Source organism: Typopeltis vanoorti, chromosome 7 (genome assembly GCF_054136105.1).
Source record: "Typopeltis vanoorti isolate ZY-2024b chromosome 7, IOZ_Tvanoo_1.0, whole genome shotgun sequence".
NCBI lineage: Eukaryota > Metazoa > Arthropoda > Arachnida > Uropygi > Thelyphonidae > Typopeltis > Typopeltis vanoorti.
Genome location: NC_143555.1, coordinates 50,048,479 through 50,075,473, shown reverse-complemented (window position 1 = coordinate 50,075,473; position 26,995 = coordinate 50,048,479). Strand labels below are relative to the sequence as shown.

Below are 26,995 nucleotides of genomic sequence, written 5' to 3'. Positions count from 1 at the left end.
TCATAGTGCATGTTTAAGTCAGTAGTGCATTCAGTTTCATTTTCTGAATTAAAATTATCAGCTCTTCTGTTCAGAAGAAAGTTTATATCAATTGATTACGGTATAGTCTGGGTAGATGGCCAATCCCTTTAATGCATAACAGTATACATATCCACATAGGAAATGTGTTGTGCATTATGGGAGATACTGGGTTAGAAGTGCCTGGTAGCTTGCTCCACCTTTGCCACGAGTTGCCTTGGTGTTGCACTACTTACTGGATAAGATAGTGCAACACTATATTTAGTCCTGAAGATATTTTCAGGCGCAAACTTTGTTTGCTCTCACTGGGATAAAGGATTAAACTAAATTCATTATAGTCAAACCTAGTGATAAATAAATTTTCAACATCTTTCTCTAAATCCAGAGTAAATTTTAAAAAAGGTGATAAACCTTTTGGCAACTCCCATAGGCACAGATGACTTGCTACTGCTTCTGCCTGGTATCTCCAGCTCTGGGCCTGGCTCCCACTGAAGAGACCTCAATAAAGGTCGAAACTAGTCTGGGTAGATGGCCAATCCCTTTAATGCATAACAGTATACATATCCACATAGGAAATGTGTTGTGCATTATGGGAGATACTGGGTTAGAAGTGCCTGGTAGCTTGCTCCACCTTTGCCACGAGTTGCCTTGGTGTTGCACTACTTACTGGATAAGATAGTGCAACACTATATTTAGTCCTGAAGATATTTTCAGGCGCAAACTTTGTTTGCTCTCACTGGGATAAAGGATTAAACTAAATTCATTATAATGATTACGGTATAGAAGTGTAAAGATTAACTATTGTTCAGAATCCATGTGTTTCCTGCATTTGTTATGGAATATATGATGATCGTATAGTTTTGATCCATAGTTATCCAGACATATTACTGAAATCTGTTATAAGCATATGCTGCATTTGAATATTTTCGAATAATATTAATTTTAGTTTTGAATATTTGTTTTCCTTATAGCCTGTACCGATTACTCAAAAGTCAAGTGAAATTGGAAAAGTTCCTGAACTAGCTATTGTTCCCAAAGAACCACCACCTGAGTTTGAATTTATTGCAGATCCTCCTTCTATATCAGCATTTGATTTGTAAGTGTTTTTAATGTGAAACAGTATGTAAACTTTAAAGCCAGTTTTAAAGGTGAAGTTTTCTTATTTCAGTTATTTAATATTTATTTTTTGTTTAGTTTAGTTTTGACCAACAAGTATTTTCTGACACTCTGCTGAAATGGAGAGAATTAAAGTTGAACTCAAAAGATATAATTCGGTGATTACACCACATTTTTTATTATTCAGTTATACAAAATACTGAAATAATAGTTCCCGACAAGTTTCGTAAATCGTATGATTTACATCTTCAGGGAGTAAATAGTATAACTTAAAGTTTAAACAAGAGAATTAATAAATACAAATCATAACCATCTGGCTATTCATAAACTCAAATAACAGAATGCAGATATAAAACATTACTGATGTTGAACAATACTGGACGATGTCATGTGTTTTATATCTGCATTCTATTATTTGAATTTATGAATAGGCAGATGGTTATGATTTTATTATTAATTCTCTTGTTTAAACTTTAAGTTATACTATTTACCCCCTGAAGATGTAACTCCTACGATTTACAAAACTTGTCGGGAACTATTATTTCAGTATTTTGTATAACTGAATAATAAAAAATGTGGTGTAATCACCGAAATATATCTTTTGAACCAATTAGCCACAGAAGTCTACGCCTGCAATTATAAAGTTGAACTGTCTTATTCAATATAATTATCCATACAAATAGCTTATATTTGACATTTTGATGTCAGACTTGCTTGGAAAACTTTTATCTTAAAATATTTTCCCAGCTATTATTATGGTTTTCCTTTGTTCCAAATATTACATAAATGTCTTGAAAGTTTTCTGATAACTGCCTCTTCTGTCAAGAAAAGAGAATAATTATTGTAATAATGACAGTTCTATCAAGTTAATTTAGGCATAGTCATTCAACTTCATTGTCCAAAGGAAATTCACTATACCAAAAAATAATAACCACTATTATGGGCTGTTGCTTTAACCTGAGATAATGTTGCACTGTAATCTCTTTTTTATTTTCTTTATATGTAAACCATTTAACAAAATTGCTGGTTTAATGGCTAATTTAACAAAATGGAATTGCTAGAATAGACTTTAAATAATTGAAGTCTATTCTTACAAATTTAGTTCTCTGTAACGAAATATGTTGCTGGTCTGATAGTTGGGTTGTAAGGGAGAAGGAGTGCTCTTGATGATAGCAGGGGAATTATGTCCACATAGGGTAGACATGAAAGAGGGAAATAGTGTTATAATAGTGACAGAATGGTGTAAAGTGGAGGTTGACAGGAAGACATATTTAGTTGGATGTTTGCTATAGACCAGGGAATGTGGATGGTGATGATGAAGAAATGTATAAACAACTTCGATTAGTGAACAAAGAAAGGGTAATTATTATGGACAACTTTAATTATGGTGGTATAGATTGGAATGAAGATATAGCATTTGGGAATAAGAAAAATTAATTTCTCCAGTTCTTGAGAGGTAACTGTCTCAGGCAGCATGTAAAGGAAGGCACTCAAGGATCAAGAGTTTTAGATCTGATCATTTCATCAAAGGATGTAATTGTGTGTGTGTGTGGTTTTGCACTTTCCACCAGTCGGTGAGTGATTATGAAGTAATCACATGAGGTTGTGGCTAGCTATATGCAGACTTCTGTGAAGAAAGGATATATGTGGAAGTGCAAGGCTGGTGATTTTGACAAGCTTAGAAAATAGCTTGGAGCTGCAGCATGGAATGAGGAGTTGAGTGGTAAGGAAATAGATGCTGCTTGGAAACTGACAAAGAAATACATAACAGCATCAGTGTGTGAATGTATTCCAAAGGCCAAAAAGCTGAATAAGGTAGGTGTAAAATGGATGGATGAATGAAGGACTTTAGCATGAAATCTGGAAGAAGAAGGTACTTAGGAGGTAGCACAAGAAGAATAGTGGTAATAATCAGTTACATGAAGAGTATAAAGAACAAGCCAGGAGAGTGATGCAGTTGGTGAGGAAGACAAAAGTGGAGTATGAGTAGAAATTGGCAAATCAGGCAAAGAAAAACCTTAGAGAGTTTTTTTTTAGATATGTGGCAAGTAGAAGGAAGAATGATTATGGTAAGATAATGTTAATGGATGAAAATAGGAGAATGGTAACCGCTGCAGAAGATATTAAGATATTCAGTGATCAACTTATAAGAGTGTCCATCATCAGGGTGGAATCATGAGCAACTTAAGTGTAGAGGACATATGAGAGGATGGCTTAATTGTGAGTGAGCAGGAGGTATTTGAAGAAATAAATAACATCGATGTCAATCAGTAAGGTGATAGGATTTGATGACATCGCGATGCGTTCTTAAGGGAATGTTCCAGGAAATTGGCAGTAGCATTGGCATGCCTTTTTAATAACAGGCTTACAACAACACAGGTTCCAAGGGAGTGGAAAGAAGGTAGAATTGTTCCACTGTATAAAGGTGGTGATAGGACTGTGGCTAAAAATTATAGGCCAGTCTGTATATCTGGAGTTGTGGTGAAAGTTGTAGAGAAATTGGTGAGAAATAGGATACAGAAATGGGTTGATAATAGCAGTATTCTCTGTGGTTATCAGCATGGGTTTGTTAAGGGGAGATCATGTTTTACTAACTTACATATTATAAGAAGATGACAAATATCTTGGACAGGGGAGATGCATATACAATGGTGTACTTGGATTTTGCAAAAGCTTTTGATTGACTGCCACACAACAAGTTGTTAAATAAATTGAAACAGATGGGATTGGATAACAGACTTCCAAGTTGGATCAGTGACTGGCTGTCAGATAGGTATCAGAAAGTTTTATATGGTGATGCGGTATCCCGAAAGAGAAAAGTCACTAGTGGTGTGCCACAGGGGTCAGTTTTGGGGCCATTGTTGTTCAGTTTGTATATTAATGATATTGGGATGGGTTTAACTAGTGATATGCAACTGTTTGCAGATGATGCAAAATTAGGACGAACCATGCATAATCAAGAGATGTTATGGCCTTAGAGGAGGACTTGATAATGGCAATGATGCAGAGGACCTTGACATGCAGAAACAAAGAGGTTATGATGCCATTATATAAGACATTGATCAGGCCTCATATGGATTATTGTGCACAGATTTGGTCGCTGCGTTTTCATAGTGATGAGGATATGTTAGAAAGGATCCAAAGAAGATTCACAAAGATGGTCAGTGGTCTTTGGAATGTAGAGTATGAGGACAGATTGAGAGAATGTAAATTGCAAAGCCTTGTGAATAGGAGGAAGGGGGGGGTATGATTGAGACATATAAGCTAGTCAGGGGTTGTTATCAGGTTGACATAGAGGAGATTTTTCCATAGAATGGGAGAGGGTGTGAGCAGTGGTGTGGAGAGAAGGTTCTTTGCATGGAGAGTGATTGGTGAGTGGAATGTATTGCCTGAGTGTGTTGTGAATGTAGACTCATTGAATCAGTTTAAGCACGGTTGGATGAGCATAGCGTTCAATAGTGTGTACCTCCTGCGATAAGTCCGACTCCACGGAGGTCAGATGTTAATAATAATAATTTTAGACAATCTGTGTATTTGTTATTTGACAATGAACGTTGAGTGGTGACTTTACCTTCTGACAGGATTTAAAATCTTCTTAAAACTGATATTATTTAAGGATATCCATTTTAGAAATTATGGACTTTAAACCGTGTTATGAATAACTCCTTTAATTTCCCGATGTTTCAGTCTTCATATTAAGATCATCATCTGGAGCATATACAAATACACAGGACAAGCTGAGTTACATTACATACAGTAAGCTAAAGAAACAATGATTTGATCACAGGTTATTCTACCACAGCTACTACCCAACCAATAGAATAAAAAAGAAAACAGAGAAATACTTAAATCAATTACCACATGGGCCGAAGACAGGGTCAAAAAACTATTTCCACACTACACTCGTTCCCCAAGAATTTACGGGCTACCGAAAATACACAAACTAAACACATCACTCCAGCCGATAGTCGAAGGGATAGATAGCCTGAATTATCACTTAGCCATGAAATTAGTGGCAACACTCAAGGTGTTGGTAGGTCATTCCCCCTCCTATATCAGAAACACACACACACACTTCATAAACATTATCAATTACATTAGAAGATGATCTATTAGTCAGTTTTGACATCTCTGCCCTCTTTACGAATGTCCCAATTAATGACACAATCCTTCTTTTATGGAACAAATTCCCTCCAGATATCACGGCGCTCTTTGTGCATGTATTACATTCTGGTTATTTTGTATGGCAAAATGCTTTCTACATGCCATGGGCTCGCCTTTATCCCCTCCCCCTCCCCCCCATTGCTAACTTTTATATGGAACATTTTGAGCAACATGCTTTAGATTCCTCTACTTTAAAACTCAAAGTCTGGCTTAGATACATTGACGATGTTTTCGCGATCTGGTCCCATGGCCACCTGACACTAGGCACATTCCTTAGCCACCTAAACAAACAACACAAACGTATGCTGTTCACAATTGAGATTGAAAAATAGAACACACTTCCTCTAGAACACACAAGTCCTCCTCTAGAAAAATTCCGTTTCTAGATACACTTGTCAGAAGTCTTTCTTCTGGCAATCTTTCCTTCACTGTTTACCGGAAACTGACACATACTAGCCAATATATACATATAAACTCCTACCACCACCCAACACAAAAACTAGGTGTCGTTAATACTCTAAAAAACAGGACTCTGAAGATCTGCTCCAGTGAACATGCACAATTTAAAGTTATCAGCAATACTTTTTAAAAAAATGGTTTCAGCCAAAACACTATTAACAGAATTCTCTACATGACCTCAATAAATAACAAAGACAAACCAGACTACAATAAAACTATAACCATTCCTTACATTAAAGGGACATCGGATAAAATAAACAGAATACTACAAAAATACAACCTCAAAGCCACCTTTAAACCCCCTGCAAAATTAAATAGCTTACTCAACTCATCCAAAGACCCACTCCCTCCGCTGGCCCACCCTGGATTATACTGTATGTATTGCACCTGTAACCAGTGGTGAGCTATGGAAATTTTAACAAAGGACTCGCATCGAAGGGAAAAAAAACCCTACACCAACGCCATCTACTGCCAACCACCACCACTAATATTTCCACAGACGATCACAAACATCCATGCCCACGGCAGGATGTTTGTGAATGCAATTGGATGTTTGCAGGGTGTTTATAAACAAAATAAATTTTTTTTGTTTATGATAGAAGTTTTTATGACAAACAATCTATAAATAATAATAAATATTATCAAAAACACAATAATATTGAAATATGTTATATTTCTCTTTTGTTTTTATACTTCAAGTGATAATCAACGGTAACAATCAAGGGGCATTATTTATAGTCCTATTTATTTATGTGATTACCAAAAGTGAATTCTTATTTGTAAAATGGTAGTAACAGTAACTATAATATTTTATTTAATAAAATCACTTTCGAGACGATGAGACGATTTTATGTGAAAAAAAAACAAACTCGCTGTCTGGTGCACATTTACCCAGAAAAAAAACTCCCTCCTTTACAAGTTAACGTTTACAAACAATTACTTTAAGGAAATACTTATGACAACAGCTGTCACACCTTATTTCCTTCCTCCTTCAAGTCTTGGGTTCTTCTAGGGGGATCTATAGCTGAGCGATGATTTTCTAGAAAATATTTGACATAGGGATTTGGATTAAATTCATTCAAGGGTTTCCCATTTATACATATTGTCATTAAATCTGAAATATGTTACAGTGAGAGAAGATCTCTTCGTCGTTACGATATTATTCATAACACTAAAAGCTAGTTCGGCTTCAGCACTGTAAACTGCAATTGTTGCCATAATCACTTTGGCTTTTTTTTACCGTACTGGTCATTTCATTTTGTAACTTTCCAGTCAAAGCCATTTCCACTAAATCTCTAAAATCATTAATTTTAATTTCATATTTCAAAATAAAATTTAAATATCTTATTCTCTGTTTTCCTTCTAACCATGGACACGTAACTTCTTTCATATTCAATGTTTCAGGATAACATACATTTAAAATGTTTTTGAGTTCTTCATCTTCCAAATCCTCATAATTTTCATTTTTAAGTTTAAAATTTATTTGCTGCATTAATCTATCCTTTAAAGACATTATAAGAGGGTTTAATAATGTTTCTCATGGTAGTTTGTAAAATCTGATTTGTTTTCACTTGCTATTCCTTCAAATTCTTTTGATTTTAACATGGTATCAATTTTAGATTCATAAGAACCTACAGAATTTTTAAAATCATTATTTGCATTAATTGTTTGCATGATTAAGGAATTAGCTCTTATAATACTTATATTGCGACTTTGTAGAGCTTCTGACAGATACGATAATTCCTATAGGATGTCAATCATTAATGCTAGATCTTTTAAAAATTCAAATTGAGAAATCTGTTTAAAAAGCCCTTATATTTATTGTTTGATGCAAAATGCTTGCATAAAGCTGGGTAATTTCTCCACACAGCAAGAGCGGTTTCGTAAACTGCAAGCTGCCCATCATGGTCCAAACACACGGCCAATCTTTAAAATTTCGATACCAAGGTCTTTTGCAATCGTATTTAATTCTTGCTGATTTTTTGGTGATTGATGATAAAAAGCATACAATTTATCCACAAATATTTCAAATTTATTTATTTATTTAATGTTTTTTATCCAATCGTGTAATGCTAATTGTAAACAATGAGCTGACCAATGCCAAATCACAATGTTGGGAAATTTTTGTAGAAGTTTGATTGCAACACCTGATTTGTTTCCTAACATTACACTAGCTCCATCAGAACAAAATGCAATGAGATGATTTTTTAAATAGTTATCATAAAATCCATATGAATTTAAAGTAGCAATTATAGTAGCATGTATACATTCTGCGTTGGTATTTTCTAGTTCTACAAGATCTACAAAAGTCATACATGGTTCAATGAGCTCAACTTGTATGCAAATAATAACTAAAACACTTTTTTTCTATAATAGCAAACGAATTGACAACATTATGATTCTTCTGCTATTATAGAAATTTTGCACTTTTTTTTTTCTGTTATTTTGGAGAATATTTCTAATTTTATTTGTTTAGAAATATGTTCAACTGTTCTAATTCCTGAGAATCTAGACTGCAATGATAATCCTAGAACAATACCATTTTTAATTTGCAGCTCGATTAAATCTGGCAAATCAGACATAGGTCAGTTTCTCTTAACCAAATCATAAACAGAATTAAACATTTTTGAAGTTATCAAAATTTCTTTTTCATTTAGTTTGTCAATTACATTTAGTAATATAGATTTGCTACATTCTTCATTTATTTTTATGATGTTATTATGATCAAATGATTCATTATGTTTGGATAACCTTTTATGCAAAGATGCGGTTCTTGAGTCTGTAGTGTTTCTGTTCGGTTCTATTTTCATTTCTACCCATTCCTTTGATGATAAAACAACTTTTTTCTCCTTCAACACCTAAGTTTTTATATTTTGAGCAAACACGACATCCTAATTTACCTTAAAAACGTTTAATTTTCTTGACCAAAAAGCTCTGGAAAGACTTTTAATGGGGTTATATTGATCAAGTGCATATAATAAACAACTATGTTATACCAACTAGTTTAACCAACTAAGGCTGTTGGCATCTTAGGGTACATAACTGATGTCAGGCACTAAAAAGTAAAAAACTGTTACAAACTATAATCAACCGATTCCAATTATATTAAACAAAGAACAGAGCGCGTACAATACATGCATGATATAACTTGTTATTTAGGAACGTTTTATAGTTGGCACTATAATTCAGTTCTGGCGAGTTGAAGGATCTGATAAGGGTCTTCCAGATCACGGGCAAGATTAATATCCTAATTTACCATTTTTAACTTCAAACCACTTATACTGCGTTTAGAAATACGATGCTTGCTTCTCGTTCCAGCAATCAGGTAAATGATTTTCTTTTTCTCCTCCAACTTGTTGCATCTTCATTGAATCAATGCACTATTATCTTCATCTTCGACTTCATTTTCAACAGCAGTAGAATCAGCAGAATCACTTTTCGTTATTTTTTTTCCCCAAAAAATTTAATCAATTTCACTGTCTTTTCATGTTTCACGGGTAAAAATACTTTTACAATTATAAAAATAAAATTTGCTGAATATACAGTTTTTAAATTTATTATTATTTTTAAATTTTAAACAAACAATTGTTATACATCAGTGTACTGACGAACACAGAACTAATGTCCAGTGGAACAACCCGCTGATGACAGTTTTACGAACATTTGATTGTCTACTGGTTTTACCATACGATTGGCTACCAGAAGGGAGAAGGGTAAAGGTAGAGCATGCTATCTTTATTTATTTTCAAACTTACGTTAGAGAGGAGGTGTAGAGGGTGCATTCGTTATAGAGGAGTTGAAACAATAATTCCAAATAATCTATACACTGCCGAATAGAATAATTTTTGTTAGGTTACCGTACGAGTTTGTGACTTAATAAATTTAAAAAAATTATGTTTTTTTTAAATAAAAAGCAACAAGAACAACAAGGGGCTCGCAAATTTGAGAAAATTTTAACAAAGGGCTTGCGTGAGCCCCTTATAGCTCACCACTGCCTGTAACATACCATATATAGGGGAAACAGGACGGTTAATTCCTATCAGACAAAAAGAACATAAACGACACATTAAATATAATAATTATGGTGAAGCTGGCCTTTCTGATCATGCCCTTGAACACCTTACATAGATTTGACTGGAAAAGCATTAGTTGTCTACATCACACCAAAACATGGTATGAACACAAATTTAAGGAAGCCTCTGAGATTATTATCAACCACCCCAATCTGAACAATAATTATGGTCTAAAAATCCCAAACATATGGAAGGCACATATTCAACCCACGGAACCTTCCTCTCTAAGAGTAACTATAAACAGGATTGTAGATAATCCAGGATCCTAAATCAAAAATAACAATTGTAATGCTAAAAATAGAACATCATTGTTACTGATAGAAAACTATCTATAAGAAAGAATGTTTATTCGTGTTATCATAAATAAAATTTAGCTTGATGTAGTTTCTAAATAATTAATTTTTTTTTTCACTAGAGGTCATGCCAGTAGAATAACCTGTGATCATATCATTGTTTCTCTAACTTACTATATGTAATGTAACTCAGCTTGTCCTGTATATTTGTATATGCTCCAGATAATGATCTTAATATGAAGATCGAAACATCGGGAAATTAAAAGAGTTATTTATAACACGGTTGTAAAGTCCGTAATTTCTAAAATGAATGCTGATCACCGTGCAACACTAAAAGAAAGGATTTAAGGATATCTCCTAATTTTTCCTATTACATTATCATCATCATGCATGTCAAGGATTTAGGCCTAGCATGGCCTGTTCCGGCCTTAGAAGTCATTAATTGAATTGTTTAAGAGGATTTTGGTAATCTTTCTGTTTTCATTCTTTAAACGTGTTCCTATTACATTATAATTATATTTAATCAGTGTGTAACCTGCAGAAGATTTAGTGTCTGATTTTTACAGTTGATTGAAATATATTCTCATAATCATCAAAATTCTTTTTTGTCTCGTCTAGTATCTGAATCTCAAGTTTTATGGAACTTTCATTCCTCTCCCATTCTGTTTAAGTGACCACCTGAGATTAGCTCTGCTAACACATTCCTGGATGCTAACAATGTCGTCAAGTTCTTTCCTAATATCCTTGTTTTTAATATGATATTGCCATTGATGCCATCTCTTCATGCCCCTAATCTTTCTCAGGACTCTCATATCCGTGGTCTCTAGTCTTTGGTCAAGTGTTTTATTTCTAACCCAGCTCTCAGATCCATAAATTAAAATTGGCTTGAACACTGTGTTGTATACAGCTAATTTAGTGTTTTGACTAATTTTTCTCTTATTCCATATAAATTTATTCATTTGACTTACTACCATACCAGCTTTGTTGATTCTGTTGTCTATTTCCATATTTAATTTACCATCTTCACTAAAAATCGTGCCTAAGTAGCTGAAATGTTTTACTTGTTCTATAGGTTCTCCATTCACAACGCTGTTGACATTTTCAATGTTTCTACCTATTTTCATTGTCTTTGTCTTGTTCTTGCTGACCTTCTTACCAAATCTATTACAACAGTTATTCAGTTTAGTCAGGGAAACTTGCAGACTTTTGCTGGATTTATTTAGAAGTATAACATCATTCGCATAAAGCAAAGAGCTGACATTAACATCTCCAATTTTGATATCATGTTTAATACCACTTTCCTTCATAATGTGATCCATATAGATAATGAATAACCGAGGGGACAATGTACATCGTTGTATGCCACCAGATTTAACATTAAACCATCTTCCTATACGTCCTTCAATTCCAACTGCTGACTTACAATTCAAATAAAGACTAAGTATTGCTTGATATAATGTCTCAGATTTTCATTCGATGACAAATAGTTGAGAAATCATGGGAATATAACAGAGATCTGTATTTAAGTTTTGCAGATCTGGAAAAGACATATGACAAAGTTGCTAGAGAAAAGCTATTCAAAACACTACAGTTGTATGTAGTGGTGAGCTATAAGGGGCTCGCGTGAGCCCTTTGTTAAATTTTTCTCAAATTTGCGAGCCCCTTGTTCTTCTTCTTTACTTTTTATTTTAAAAAAAAAAAAAAAACATAATTTTTTGAAATATATTAAGCAACAAACTTGTTTGGTAACCTAGCAAAAATTAGTCTATTCGACAGTGTATAGATTATTTGGAATTATTGTTTCAACTCCTTTATAACGAAAGTTTGAAAATAAATATGTAATCGTATGGTAAAACCACTAGACAATCAGATGTTCGTAAAACTCATCAGCAGGTTGTTCCACTGGACATTAGTTCTGTGTTCGTCAGTACACTGATGTATAACAGTTGTTTGTGTTTAAAATTTAAAAACTAGATTCACCAAATTTTATTTTTATAATTGTAAAAGTATTTTTACCCATGAAACATGAAAAGACAGTGAAATTTATTATATTAATTTTTTTGGGGAAAAAAATAATGAAAAGGGATTCTGCTGATTCTACTACTGTTGAAAATAAAGTCGAAGATGAAGTCATAGATAACACATGCATTGTTTCAATGAATATGCAATAAGTTGGAGGAGAAAAAGAAAATCATTTCCTTGATTGCTGGAATGAGAAGCAAGCACCGTCTTTCAAAATGCTGTATAAGTGGTTAGAAGTTAAAAATGGTAAATTAGGATGTCATGTTTGCTCAAAATATAAAAACTTAGGTGTTGAAGGAGAAAAAAGTTGTCACCTATAAAAGGAATGGGTAGAAATGAAAATAGAACCGAATGGAAACACTACAAACTCAAGAACTGTTTGCATAAAAAGTTATCCAATCATAATAAAATCATAAAAATAAACGAAGAATGTAGGAAACCTGTATTATCAAATTTCATTGACAAACAAAATGAAAAAGAAATTTTGATAACTTCAAAAATGTTTAATTATGTTTATAGTTTAGTGAAGAGAAACCGACTAATGTCTGATTTACCAGATTTAATCGAGTTCCAAATTAAAAATGATATTGTTCTAGGATTATCATTGCATTCTAGATTCTCAAGAATTAGAACAGTTGAATATTTCTAAACAAATAAAATTAGAAATATTCTCCAAAATAATAGGGGGAAAATGCAAAATTTCTATAATAGCAGACGAATCGATAATGTTGTCAATTCGTCTACTATTATAGAAAAAAAGTGTTTTTGTTATTCACATACATTCGAATCATATGTGGTTGAGTTCATTGAACCACGTATGATTTTTGTAGATCTTGCAGAACTAGAAAATACCATTGTGGAATGTATACATGCTACTTTAAATTCATATGGATTTTCTGTTAACAATTTAAAAAATCATCTTATTGCATTTTGTTCTGATGGACAGGAAACAAATCAGGTATTGCAATCAAACTTCTACAAAAATTTCCCAACATTATGATTTGGCATTGCGTAGCTCATTGTTTACAATTAGCATTACACGATTCGATAAAAAACATTAAAGAAATAAATCATTTTGAAATATTTATGGATAAATTATATGATTTTCATCATCAATTACCAAAAAATCAACAAGAATTAAATACAATTGCAAAAGACCTTAGTATCGAAATTTTAAAGATCGGCCGTGTGTTTGGACCACAATGGGCAGCTTGCAGTTTACGAAACCGCTCTTGCTGTGTGGAGAAATTACCCAGCTTTATGCAAGCATTTTGCATCAAACAATAAATATAAGGGCTTTTTAAACAGATTTCTCAATTTGAATTTTTAAAAGATCTAGCATTAATGATTGACATCCTATAGGAATTATCGTATCTGTCAGAAGCTCTACAAAGTCTCAATATAAGTATTATAAGAGCTAATTCCTTAATCATGCAAACAATTAATGCAAATAATGATTTTAAAAATTCTGTAGGTTCTTATGAATCTAAAATTGATACCATGTTAAAATCAAAAGAATTTGAAGGAATAGCAAGTGAAAACAAATCAGATTTTACAAACTACTATGAGAAACATTACTAAACCCTCTTATAATGTCTTTAAAGGATAGATTAATGCAGCAATTAAACTTAAAAATGAAAATTATGAGGATTTGGAAGATGAAGAACTGAAAAACATTTTAAATGTATGTTATCCTGAAACATCGAATATGAAAGAAGTTATGTGTCCGTGGTTCATCATCATCATCAAATTCCTGCCATGTACCCTCAAGGGGGTGTACAGGATATGATAGTACTACATGAAAAAAATTACATCATTACTAACTTCCTATCTACAATTTTCCTCCAAATCAGTCTGTTACTTGTCAAGACTCCAACAATATCAGATCTTATATTTCTATCGTCTAAAGCACTTTGTACCGTATCAATCCACCTATATCTTGGTCTTCCTCTGGGTCGTTTTGCTGCCAACCTGGCAGAGAACACTTGTTTTGCTAATCTTTCCTCGCCCATTCTGTTTAAATGACCATACCACCTGAGATTAGCTCTGCTAACGCATTCCTGGATGCTGACAATGTCAAGTTCTTTCCTAATATCCTCGTTTCTAATATGATATTGCCATTGATGCCATCTGTTCATGCCCCTAATCTTTCTCAGGACTCTCATATCCATGGTCTCTAGTCTTTGATCAAGTGTTTTACTTCTGACCCAGCTCTCAGATCCATAAGTTAAAATTGGTTTGAACACTGTCTTGTATACAGCTAATTTAGTGTTCTGACTAATTTCTCTCTTATTCCATATGAATTTATTCAATTGACTTCCAACTATACCAGCTTTATTGATTCTGCTGTTTATTTCCATATTTAATTTACCATCTTCATTAAAAATCGTGCCTAAGTAGGTGAAATATTTTACTTGTTCCACAGGTTCTCCATTCACAACAGAGTTGACATTTTCAATGATTCTGCCTATTTTGATTTTCTTTGTCTTTTCATTGCTGACCTTCATACCATATATGTATTACAACAGCTATTCAATTTAGTGAGATAATCTTGCAGACTTGTAGCGGATTTATTTAGAAGTATAACATCATCCGTATAAAGCAAAGAGCTAACATTAACATCTCCAATGTTGATATCATGTTTAATACCACTTTCCTTCATAATGTGATCCATATAGATAATGAATAACAGAGGGGATAATGTACATCCTTGTCTCACACCAGATTTAACATTAAACCATCTTCCTGTACTTGTTTCAATTCTAACTGCTGACTTACAACTCAAATAAAGACTAAATATTGTTTGATATAATACCCCATTGACACCATATAACTACAGCGTATTGAATAGCTTCTCTCTTGGCACCTTGTCATATGCCTTTTCCAAATCGACAAAACTTAAGTACAGATCTTTGTTATATTTCCATGCTTTCTCGGCTATTTGTCGTAAAGTGATGATCTGATCCTGACAGCCTCTATTTGGCCTGAATCCAGCTTGTTCTTCACCAAGCTTTTCTTCCAAAATTCTTCTCAACTGTTTCTCAAGTATACTTGCATAGATCTTGCCAGGAAGTAGGGAAATACTCAGTAGGGAAATACCTCTGTAATTCTCACATTCAGTTTTATTTCCCTTTTTATATATGGGTACTATTAGAGCTGTACTCCAATCATCGGGAATTCGTCCCTCTGTCCAGACTTTCTGAACTATGCAGTGCAGCCACTGTAAGACTTTTATGCCACCATACTTCAGCATTTCTGGTCGAATATCATCTACTCCTGCTGCCTTTCCACATTTCAAGCCTTTGATGGCTTTTTCTACTTCAAGTATGGATATGTATTCCTGACTGCATGCCTGGTCAGTGTTTTTTACCACTGTGCTGTCATCACTACTTGTTTCATTTAGCAGTTTTTCAAAGTAATTACTCCATACTTCAAGGATATCTTTTTGTACTGTTTTCATGTCACCTTTATCATCTCTAACTCCTTTTACAGCACTCTTTCCTCCATTCCTAAGCTTCTTCAACAACCTCCAGAATATTTCGCCACCTTCTTGATATTTATTTTCTATATTCTTGCTAAAGTCCTCCCATGACTTTTGTTTAGCTAGTTTTACACAGTGTTTAGCATTCTTGCATTTGTCTCTATATTCTATAAGAGCACAAGCTGACTTATTTGACAGGAACTTTTGATATGCTTTCTTCTTTTTCTTCACTGCCTCTTTGACTTCCTGTGTCCACCAGGGAGTTCTGATTTTTTTATCCTTGCAGACAACCTCACCACATGCCTCTCTGGCAGAATCAATCAATGTTTTCTTCAGCATTTGCCACTGAATCTACAAGGTTTGATTCATGTTATCCAACTCTTTCATTTTTTCTTCAATAATCTTTGTGTATTTTAGTCTACAGTTCACATCTGAGAGCTGCTCAACTTTTATTCACTTTAAAACTTTCTTACATGTTATTCTTTTCAATATGAAATTCAATTTTATCCTCTTCAAGACGAAATAGTGATCACTTCCAATTTCAAATCCTCTTTAGAGTCTGGTGTCCTGCACCAGGGAGAAAACATCACTATCAACAATAACATAGTCAATGAGACTTTTCTTATTCCTAGCCTCTTCTCTCCATGTGAATTTGTGCACATTTTTATCTTGGAACGTGGTGTTAGTAATAACCAGTCCATGTCCTGAGCAGAAATCCTACAGATATTTGCCATTATTATTAGCTTTGCTCTTTTCTCCAAATTTTCCCAAAATATTTTTGTATGTCTCGCAATCATTTCCTACTCTGCTATTTAGATCCCCAACAAGGACCAACTTTTCCTTTTTCATTGTGTCAGTTGCTTTTTCTAGAGCGTCAAAAAATTCCTCCACTTCTGTAGAACCTTCTGTGGGACCATAGGCACAAATAAGTCTCATTGTCCAGTTCCCCATTCTCATATTTGCCCACATTACTCTGCTTGAGACTGAGTGCCATTCAAGAAGATTAGCCTCGTATTTTTTGTTGAATACTATGGCTACTCCTTCTTTTCATTGATTGTCATTGCCTGAATATAACATTTTGTATTTATTGCTCAGAAAGATCTCACCAGTTTTGGTCTTTTTTGTTTCAGTCACCCCTATTATGTCGATCTGGTACTTATCTAATTCCTCAGCTAGTTCCATTTCTTTGCCATTCAGGCTTCTTAAGTTGATAGCACCGATCTTCAACTCTGATGTTGAGTTGTGGTTTGTTTTCAGATTTGTTCCAGTAGCTGACTTTTCGCTGTTTGCCCTGGTTCCCTGGTGAAAACAATGGTGGCCTTGTTTAACTGGGCGTTGCTACAGCCGCCATGAATTTTTTTTAATGTTGTACCATCATTTTTTATTTTGGTTTAAGCAATAAGAATACAGTTTGGTCGGCTAAATCCCATATTGCCAGCCCATCCTCATTCGTTCAGTATCCTGGTAGATACCCAACAGGGTTCACCACAAGAAGGTGAGGATTGGACATTAGTTCAGAAACTCTGGTCGGTTCTCTGCATACCTTTAAAGGCTATGTGGAGTTCTCCTCTCAATTATACAGCTTTGACCCTTAAGTACCCCCGTTTAAACTCATTCATCCAAAAAAAAAACTTTCACAAAAACGTTTAAACTCGTTCATCCAAATATAAATAGTCTTTAATGCTGTTGCACAGTCCTCATGAACTGCATCTAACTTGGCTTTGATCTGTGTGCCAGTCCACTTCTTCGAATAAAAGTGTTTTATCACTGCATGAAACTCATTTATTTTTCTCCATTTTTATGAAAAATGTGAACATGGTTATTTTAAATGTTTGCCAAAAGAGAACTACACATCACACGTGGCTAAAATTTTGCCAGGGGATCATTGTGCTGGCACTGGTGTGAATGAATGAATTGTTTTGCTGTCTATTGGAAATTTACTAAACTTTTCAAAAACAACCCTCATAGATTATAGCAGGCCTTTCATGTAATTGAGATTTCTTAGCACATTCATGCAGGTGTGTGTTTCACATACATATTGCTCATCTGGCAGGACTTCCCTTGAATACCAGTTTTGTGGTGTTTGTTTTGGTAGAATTTTTGTTTAAAACTAATATGGATGACTGTTTTAATGGTATGCAAAATATCTCGAAAGAAGTGAAGTACATATAAATAGTTAGTGATATTTCTATTTTATGATTATCCCATCGTGCATTATCTACAAAAATATCAGAAGAAAACAGGCAATCGGTTGGTCCGTATCCATTATTTCTAGGAATTCAGGGAGTTGCACTTGCATTTGCTAGTATGAAGAACTGGCAAATGGGAACTGGCAGAACAGGATTTTTTAATTTATATAATTTTTTCAAATACTTTTTTTAATTTATTAAAATGTTACTTTTGAGAATTGTTGCATGTGTATTCCAGTGATCAATCATTTCATTGAATTTGTGATGTTTAATATAACGGTGCTTAAACAGCACCTGTTATGTGATATTTCTCATATTTCAGTCTCAAATATAGTCTCTGATACATTACTAGGTTTGGAAATGTAGATTTTGCATGAAGCTTCATTCCATAATTTTGTATTTTTTTTTTTTAAAGGATTAGTCAGGACTTTCTTGGAAATAAACTCTGAAAACAAACATTTTCTTTCTGGGGATTAAAGAAAAGAAGGAAAAGATGTGATCATTGAAAATTCTTACAAAATTTCCCTTATTCATTATATTGAAATAGGTTTTTAGGATAGATTTAAAAATTGTAGACAACATAAGAATAAAATTAAATAGCAAGCGACACTTAAGTTAAATTATTTAATATTTGCAGAATATTCAGCTGGTTTCCATAATTAGCCATTATCAGTAACACATTTACAAGCCTCAACAAAAAAAAAAAAAAAAAGAAAGAAAAAAAAGTGATTGCCTTAAACTTTCTCAATTTCAGGAAATCATCCTAAATAACATTCCCCATTAATGTGTTTCATAAATTGTAATTATTTAAATTTTATTTCTTTGAATCCTAATAGTTGTAAATGGAGTTATCCTGCAGTTGATAGCACTTATATTGTAATACACTTGCAATTTAAGTGTTGTTCTTTTTGTGTTTATCTATTTTCAGCTGTATTGGTAATGGCTATGAAACCTAGCTGAAAATTCTACAAACATAACCTAAGTGTTATCCATGATTTGATTTTATTCTCTTTCTTGCTACAATAAAACTTTCACTTTGTTTTGCTTGCACCTATGTGGTGCAGTGGTGGCAGGTGTGTGTGTGTGTATGTATACATATAAATTTATTGATCATACTATTTATTCACAAATCTCCCCCCCCTTATTTTTTTTAACTGAAGCTCTTAGTATACAATGGAACCATAGTTTATAGGATGATATGTAATTTGTTTGATACTCCAGTAATTTATTGCATCACCCATAATACCACAACTGTAAATCAGATATTTATCTGTAACAAATTCATTTACATTCATGCCTCTTTTCCTCAGATGTACCAGTTATATGCAAATAGTTCATATCTGATTACTGCAGGTTCAAATATAATTACCCACCTTTTAGCCATTTAAATGTGGAATTTCCTTTAATCGCCAGTTACTGATACATCCTGAAAGCAAACAATGTTTTCCCTTGTACATAGCTTTGATTTCTCTGCAAAGCCCATGAAATGATTTGCTGCATCCCTGGGTAATTAGATACTATACAGTTTGTTTGTTTGGTGTCCAATATAAGTGTGTTAAATTTGGAGGTAAGAGTTTACAACAATCCTTGAAACATTGAATAAACAGGGTTTGTATATACCCTACATTTATGGTTCTTACTTAAATTAAGATGAAGCAGTGTATTTTTGCAGGGAAAATATACAGTTTTTATGATCTGATTTAACTTATGAAGAGATATCATAGTTGACCTAAGGATCATAATAATAAGAAACAGCTGAAATAAATATCACTGTAGTGGAATCAGAGAGTTAGCTGTAATGGTGGACACATGACTGGATTGCCATGTTTTATATTGTGGTTGGTGATAGTACATCGTGATGTGCTGATTTTAAACACAGTATTTACTGAACTTGTTCTTATAGCCCTAATTGTACATTAGAAATAAAATACCTTGATAAATAATGTGGTGATATTGAGGAGAAAGTTATTTTTATGGAAGAACATTAATATTTTACTAATAGTGTAATAACAACACAAATGTAGCATGAAGATTCTCAGTATTTTCATTATTCTTTAATAAATGTATTTAATATCTGTTTATTCATATTAATGATTTCAGGGATATTGTAAAACTGACAGCACAGTTTGTAGCCCGTAATGGAAGGCAGTTTCTTACAAATCTGATGAACCGTGAACAAAGAAATTATCAATTTGATTTTTTGAGGCCTCAGCATAGTCTCTTCAACTACTTTACCAAACTTCTAGAACAGTATACAAAGGTGACATTTTCTCTGACATTGTAGTTAATATTTTTATATATTGAATGAAGTGAACAAAAATAATTTTTCCTATTGAAAATGGGACCAGAAAACAACAACTAGTCATTGATACTGGGGTAGCATTCATTTTTTATGTGCCCCCCCTCTGTGAAAGATTGCTGTAAACCTATTTTCTATTTTTTATTAATTTTATATATAGGTGTGTGTGTGTGTTTTATTTTTTGCATAGTCTGGAAACCCTACTTTAAAGACCAAATGTGAAACTTCTTCAAGCCACTTCAGACCTCCAGTAATTTGGGTGTTGGTCTTCCACATAAAGACAACCACAAATATGCTAAACTGGTCAACCAGGCTAGAATCATTTAATGGGTCTGGATATTCATAATTTTATACATCAGTAAACATCTTTTTCAAGTTAATCACTTTTTTTTTCTTTTATCTTTGCAATGTCTTATATTCAGGAGAAAGGATTTTATTTTTGATCATACAAAAGCCTATACAGAAATGAAGCTAGAGTTTTAGGTCTGTATTTTTATACAGACAAGAGTTGATCTTCATGATGAGCTGCTTTGTTAAGGGGAGCATTTTGTTTGCATCATAGATATCTGAGTTTTCTTTCAGTGTGCTTGCATAAACTCGAGGAATAGCAGATGCCAGCTAGTTTGTCATTCTGTTTGTTTCAAAATTGTTGTCACTTAGAAGATCATATCAAAATTTGTTTGTGCCTTTACCACATTAGAAATGAGTAAAAGCTAGCTTAATTTTGTGGTTTGATACACCCATTGTCTTGAGAACTTTCAGCACCACTTAACAGCTCTATAAAAATGAAAGGGGTGGGAGATCAGTTTTTAGTACAATTTTGATTTATGAATGTATATACTGTCCTTTTTCTGAATGAAAATTTCAGTATTGAAACAGCCAAATGAAACCAAATTAACAAGAATGCCACTCGTGAATAAAATGCTAGGAAATCTATTTAGTGAATGCTGAAAAATACATTATACAGATATCCATCCCTTCAAAGTGTATCACAATTGAATGATGCACACTTTCAACAAAAATCTGGAAGTTGATGCGTTTGACTTTTACCATAGCATGTACTACATCATAGATACTTTATAATGGCTAGTTTGCCATTCATTTTTTTAATGGATTGGCTATTTGGGACTTTCTGATAGTTTGTTATAGTGACCAAGTATGTTATAATGTTTGCATTGGTTAAAATCAGCTGTACAGTATGTTGTCTCAGTAGTATTATGAAAGGAAATGCATACAGTGCTTGATTTAAAATACAACTGATATTGACATCTTAATCATTATTTTGATTTAAAAACTGGAATTTTATTACCTTCATCAGTTCCCTGATGTGAACTCTCTCTGGGGGGGGGGTTTCAGGTTTCTGTGGCAGCACTACATAATTAAGTTACATTATTATTCATTTCATATCAATAACATTCCTGCAAATTAGTTGATTACTTGTCACCCAACTAATTTGTAGGAACCAAATAATTTCCAATATTGTCATATCTAACGTTTTGTGCTTCTGAGACACTTTAATTTAGAATAATGAGGCTTGTATTTGAATGTAATGAAAAGTGAATCTCACTTATCCAAATATATGCACAACAAGGTTTAGATATGGAGGAAGAGACATCATTTGAGGAACAGTTGGAGGATGTTATTCAGAATATGAGTGTAATAATAATCAATTTAGGAGATCTTGATGCACAGGTTGGAGAAGAGAGTAGAAATATTTTGGGCCCTGATGAGAAAGGACAAACATTATTATATTTTTTCATCAGAAATGATCTTAAATTGGAAACAACTGGTTTCAGAAAAGGCAAATCCATGGAATTACAAGATATAGCTGGGATGGTGAGCAGAAATCAATAATAGATTATATCATCCTTGATAAAGAATGGAGCAAGGTAGTCATGGACATCAAATTTTTGCCTTTAATTACTGCAGATCAGTCTTCTTATTGCCACTTTTAAGGTGTATGTGAAAGATAAATGTAGCAAGAAAAAAAGAGATAGAAGGCTGAAGCTATGGAAGTTGAAACAGTCTGAAGTAAAGCAAGTATTTGAGTCTCAAATTAGATCTAAGGCCCATGAGTTAATTATAGATAATGTTGATGAGGAATGGGAAAAATTTTGAGATATAATGGTAGGAACAACAGAAGAAGAAGTGTGAAGAACAGAATGGAAACAGAAAAGGAAAGGAAATATGCTGGTGAATGAGACTTGTTTATAATCAGAGAAACAGCCATGCAAAAATATCATTAAAGAGGAAAAGATAAAACAGCTGGGCTGAATTTACACATAAGTTGGAAGAAGATGTTAATGGGAACAAAAACAAATGTTATATGGACTTCTGAAGAAATTAGGAGCCAGGTTTTTTAATAAATGGGAATGTAAATCTTGTGACTATTAGAAGAGAGATTAGGATGATGTGGCAGGCATTATTTTAGAGATATGTTAAATAAAAATGAAAACCATGGTGAAATGAATTGGAATGAATACACACTAGTGAGAGAAAGGGGCAGTCAACTATTGATCTGATAATAAGGAAATAAGTATGTCAGAGGTTGAAGAAGCATTAAGTAAAGGGAAGAATGGAAAATCCCCTGAGATAAATGGTTTACATGTGGAACTGATTAGAGCTTCTGGTAGTACGGGGTTGAAATGGTTTTGTGACATCTTTAGACTTATATGAAGAAAGAAGATAATACCTGATGATTGGACAAAGGGGATTATTGTTCCAATTTACAAAGGAGGCTCAAGAAGGAAGTGCAGCAATTATGGAGAAATAACATTATTGTGTCACTCTATGAAGATTCATGAAAGAATAATGGCAACAAGAATAAAAGATAAAATAGAGAAAGGCCTAAGAGAAGAGTAGTTTGGTTTTAGAAAAGGGCAATCAACTGTTGATCTGATTTTTACTATAAGAGAAATGATGGGAAGACCCTGATAATTTGGAAAAAAGTCTGTTTATGGCATTTCTTGATTTGGAAAAAGCATTGGAATGTGTTCAATGGGTAAAAGTCTGGGAAAAAGTTTGGAAAGGATAGGCATATAAAAAGAAGAAATAGTCATGATAAAGTATATATATATGTTAAGTTTAAGAACTGTATGAAGACTAAATTTAATAATTTTGGAATGGTTGACACTTAAATATTGACTGTGAATAGGAAGTGTGTCATCTTCATTGCTGTTTGTTGTGGTGATGAATAGTGTCCTAGATATGGTTACTGATCAGAAAGGAAAAAGAAACAGCTATGTTTGCAGCTGATGTGATTTGGTCACATTCAGAACCACAGAAGAAACTGGACAAATGGAATAGTGTGACACAGAATTATGGGTTACTGTTAATATTAGGAGTGAGAGCCTGGTTTTTAAATCATACTGGAAATATAAACATTAATGATGTTAGACTCAATGAATTATAAATTATATATTTAGTTTAATCCTTTATCCATGTGTAAGCAAACAAAGGTTGTGCCTGAAATATCTTCAGGACTGGGACAACTCGTGGCAAAGGTGGACTGAGTTCACATCACTTTCCTTAGTCTCCCATAATGCAAAGCACATTTCCTTGCAGACATGTATGATTATTACGGGCAACTCCAAGGAGTCCTTAGACTCATTGAGGGAGGCTCTAACATCATGTCAAAAACAACTATTCAACATTCACAGAGTATCTGTCATACTTTGCTTCAAACTCATTCACAGTCATGGCACCCACAGCAGACTCTGGCAGCTCATTCCACTCATTTACCACTCTCCAAGTAAAAAACCTAGCTCTAACACCCTTGCTAACCACACTCTTGCCCAGTTTCCATGGATGGCCCCTAGTCCTCTTACCACCAGTCCTGTTCTCAAAAATATCTTCTGAATTAATCTTATAGAAACCCTTCAGTAATTTGAATGTCTCAATCATATCACCCCTTTTCTGCCTATCAACCAATTTCTGCAACCCACAAATCTTCAACCTGTTCTCATAAGGTTCATTCCATACACCTGCTATCATCTTGGTCATTCGCCTCTGGATCCTCTCCACTTCCTCCCCATCAGGAAGAAACCCCGGTGCCCAAATCTGGACACAGTAGTAGTCAAGATGGGGTCTTATCAAGGCTCGATACAGAGGAACAATAACTTGCTTGTCTCTGCTGGTCAAAGTATTCTTCAGTAACCAAGTTATTTGATGAGTTGATTTAGTCACTTTTGCAATGTGCCCCTAAACTTCAACTCCCTATCCACCAACACTCCCAATCCCTAGCCTCGTCAATCCCCTGGAGTACAGTTTCACCAATGTGATATACTGCTGCTAATCTTTTTACCCCAAAATGCATAACCTTACATTTTACCACATTAAATTGACATCCATTTTCCTTAGCCCAGTCCTCCAGTCTGTCCAAATCATCCTGCAAAATTTTGACGTCATCTGCATTCACTATTGCCCCACCCAACTTCGCATCATCCGCAAACAAATGAACAGTTCCTCTCAGATCCTTTCCTATATCTTTAATGAACAAATTAAATAGTAGTGGTCCAAGAATAGAACCCTGCGGCACACCTCTAGTCACAGGCTGTCTTTTGGACTCCACTCCTGAATAAACTACTCTCTGATATCTCTCCATCAATACCCTCCTATCCATCTCACCAACCTTATATCCATCCCCATATGCTGCAGTTTACTTATTAGAATTCCATGTGGTATCTTGTCAAAGGCCTTAGCAAGGTCCAGCAGTATCACTGTAAACCCATTACCCTTATCCAGTTCAGCTGTCACTGTGTTATAAAACGTGAACAAGTTACTGAGGCATGATCTACCCTTCACAAAACCATGCTGTCCCCCATATAGTATCCCATTTTTATCTATCCATTCCTGTATTTTTCTTTTGACTACTTTCTCCAGGACCTTGACAACGACTCTTGATACTGATATGCTGATCGGTCGGTAATTTGCAACAGCAGTCTTGGAACCTCCTTTATGCAGTGGAACTATTTTCCTCTCTTTCCACCCCCTCAGGACTAACCCAGACCCGAGACTCAAATTAAACAAAATGGTCAAGGGCACTGACAATTCTTTAGCTGCTTCATGTACGACCTGAGCTGGTATATCATCCAATTCCACATATTCACATTAAGGTTTTGTAATAGACTGTTCACCTCCACTTCATTCACCACAATTCCAGTATAAGCTATTGTTCCTTCATTCCTGCAATATCCACCTGGATGATATACTCTTGCAAAGTGCTCACTCAGTAATTCCACTATGTCAACTGATTCAGTGACCTCTTTACCATCAGCATTCCTTAAAATCATTCTGCCGTGTACAGTTTTCTTTTTGCTTGCAGCATATTGAAAGAACTGTTTGGGATTCTCTTTAGCTTGCATAGCTAGTTTCCTTTCATAATTTGCTTTTGCTTTTCTTACCACACTCGTTACCCTTCTGGCCTGTGTTTTATACCTTTCGTGTGCCTGCAGGTCACCTTTCTCCTGAAATTCCCTCCACAGTTGTTTCTTTTTTTTTTTTTTTTTTTTTTTTTGCAGTTCAAGCTTAATGGTGTTATTCATCCATTTAACCCTTACTTGATTTACTATTCGGACTCTAGGTATACAGTGAGCCATTACCTCCTGCAAACACTCCTTAACCACCTCCCATGCACTATCAACATCCAGTCCTTGCAGTTTTACATGCCATGGCTCCAGCGGTGAGCTATAAGGGGCTCGCGTGAGACCTTTGTTAAATTTTTCTCAAATTTGCGAGCCCTTTGTTCTTCTTGTTTACTTTTTTATTTCTTCAAAAAAATTTTTTTTTTGAAGAAATAAAAAATGTATAGTCTAACCAAGTGAAAAAGCTTCCAACATCTTAGACTCAATGGGCATAAATTAAAGATGCCAAGAAATATATTCTTGATTTAATCCTTTATCCAAGTGTAAGCAAACAAAGTTTACATGTGAAGTAACTTCGCAACTCGTATATATAGAGGCCAATGACTTCACATCACTTACCATAGTATCCCATAATGCAAACACATATCTTTACGAACATGTATAATGCTATGCATTATGGGATACTAAGGTAAGTGATGTGAAGTCATTAGAAGCGATAACAAGGTTGAAGTAATGCAGTCATATTTCCATATACAAGTAGCCAAGAGGTGTCACACCTTATTATAAAATACCCTGGATTAGAGATAGATGTTGATTTATGTAAGGGTAAGTAGTTTGGACAAGTTAGGTTCCACTTAAGTGCAAGGTTTTAATTAACAAACAAAGGTTACTTTTTTGTCCATTTTGACTTATGCACCAGAGACATGGAAACTAACAGAAAGAGACATGAATAGAATACAAGCAATGGAAATGAAAGTTTTTAAGGGCATTGTTAGCAAAACAAAAGTCAGAATAAGAAATGTGTATAGGAATTATTTCGGACAAAAAGTATTGCAAACAATGCTTCTGAACTTTCACTTCAAGTGGTTTGTACATGTAATGAGAATGAACTTAGAAAGAATTTCAAGAGGAATGTATGTAATGAAATTTGAGGGGAAGAGACCAACAGCAAGACCACAGAGAAGGTGGAGAGACCAGAAAAGAGAAACCTGAATTGGCAGAGTGTTCATGAAGGAAGAATTAGGAGGGTAGAACGAAATGGAGAGATTAGATCCACCTGACAGTTTTTTGTGGAAACAGTTATTGCTAAAGAAAGCACTTTGACTGAATCGATCCAGCTAGACCTTGGTCTTCCTCTGGGTTTCTTTCCTGCCTTCTTGGCATCAAACACCTGTTTTTCTAACCTTTCTTTGCTCATTATATTTAAGTAGTCATACCACCTTAGATTAGCTCTACTCACATATTCTTCAATGCAAACAATGGCAAGTTCCATTTTAATATTTTCATTTTTAATATGAT

At 34.1% G+C, this 26,995-nt stretch overlaps 1 protein-coding gene across 1 annotated transcript in view; it reads left to right on the top strand.

The window, feature by feature from the left end:
• The window catches only part of Sf3a1 (splicing factor 3a subunit 1), a 265,118-nt gene that overhangs the window by 55,368 nt on the left and 182,755 nt on the right, over positions 1 to 26,995 (top strand). The window contains exons 5-6 of the mRNA XM_090395253.1: positions 990 to 1,114; positions 19,916 to 20,075. Of these exons, the coding sequence (XP_090251379.1) occupies positions 990 to 1,114; positions 19,916 to 20,075 (285 nt within the window). The remainder of the gene's footprint in view (positions 1 to 989; positions 1,115 to 19,915; positions 20,076 to 26,995) is intronic.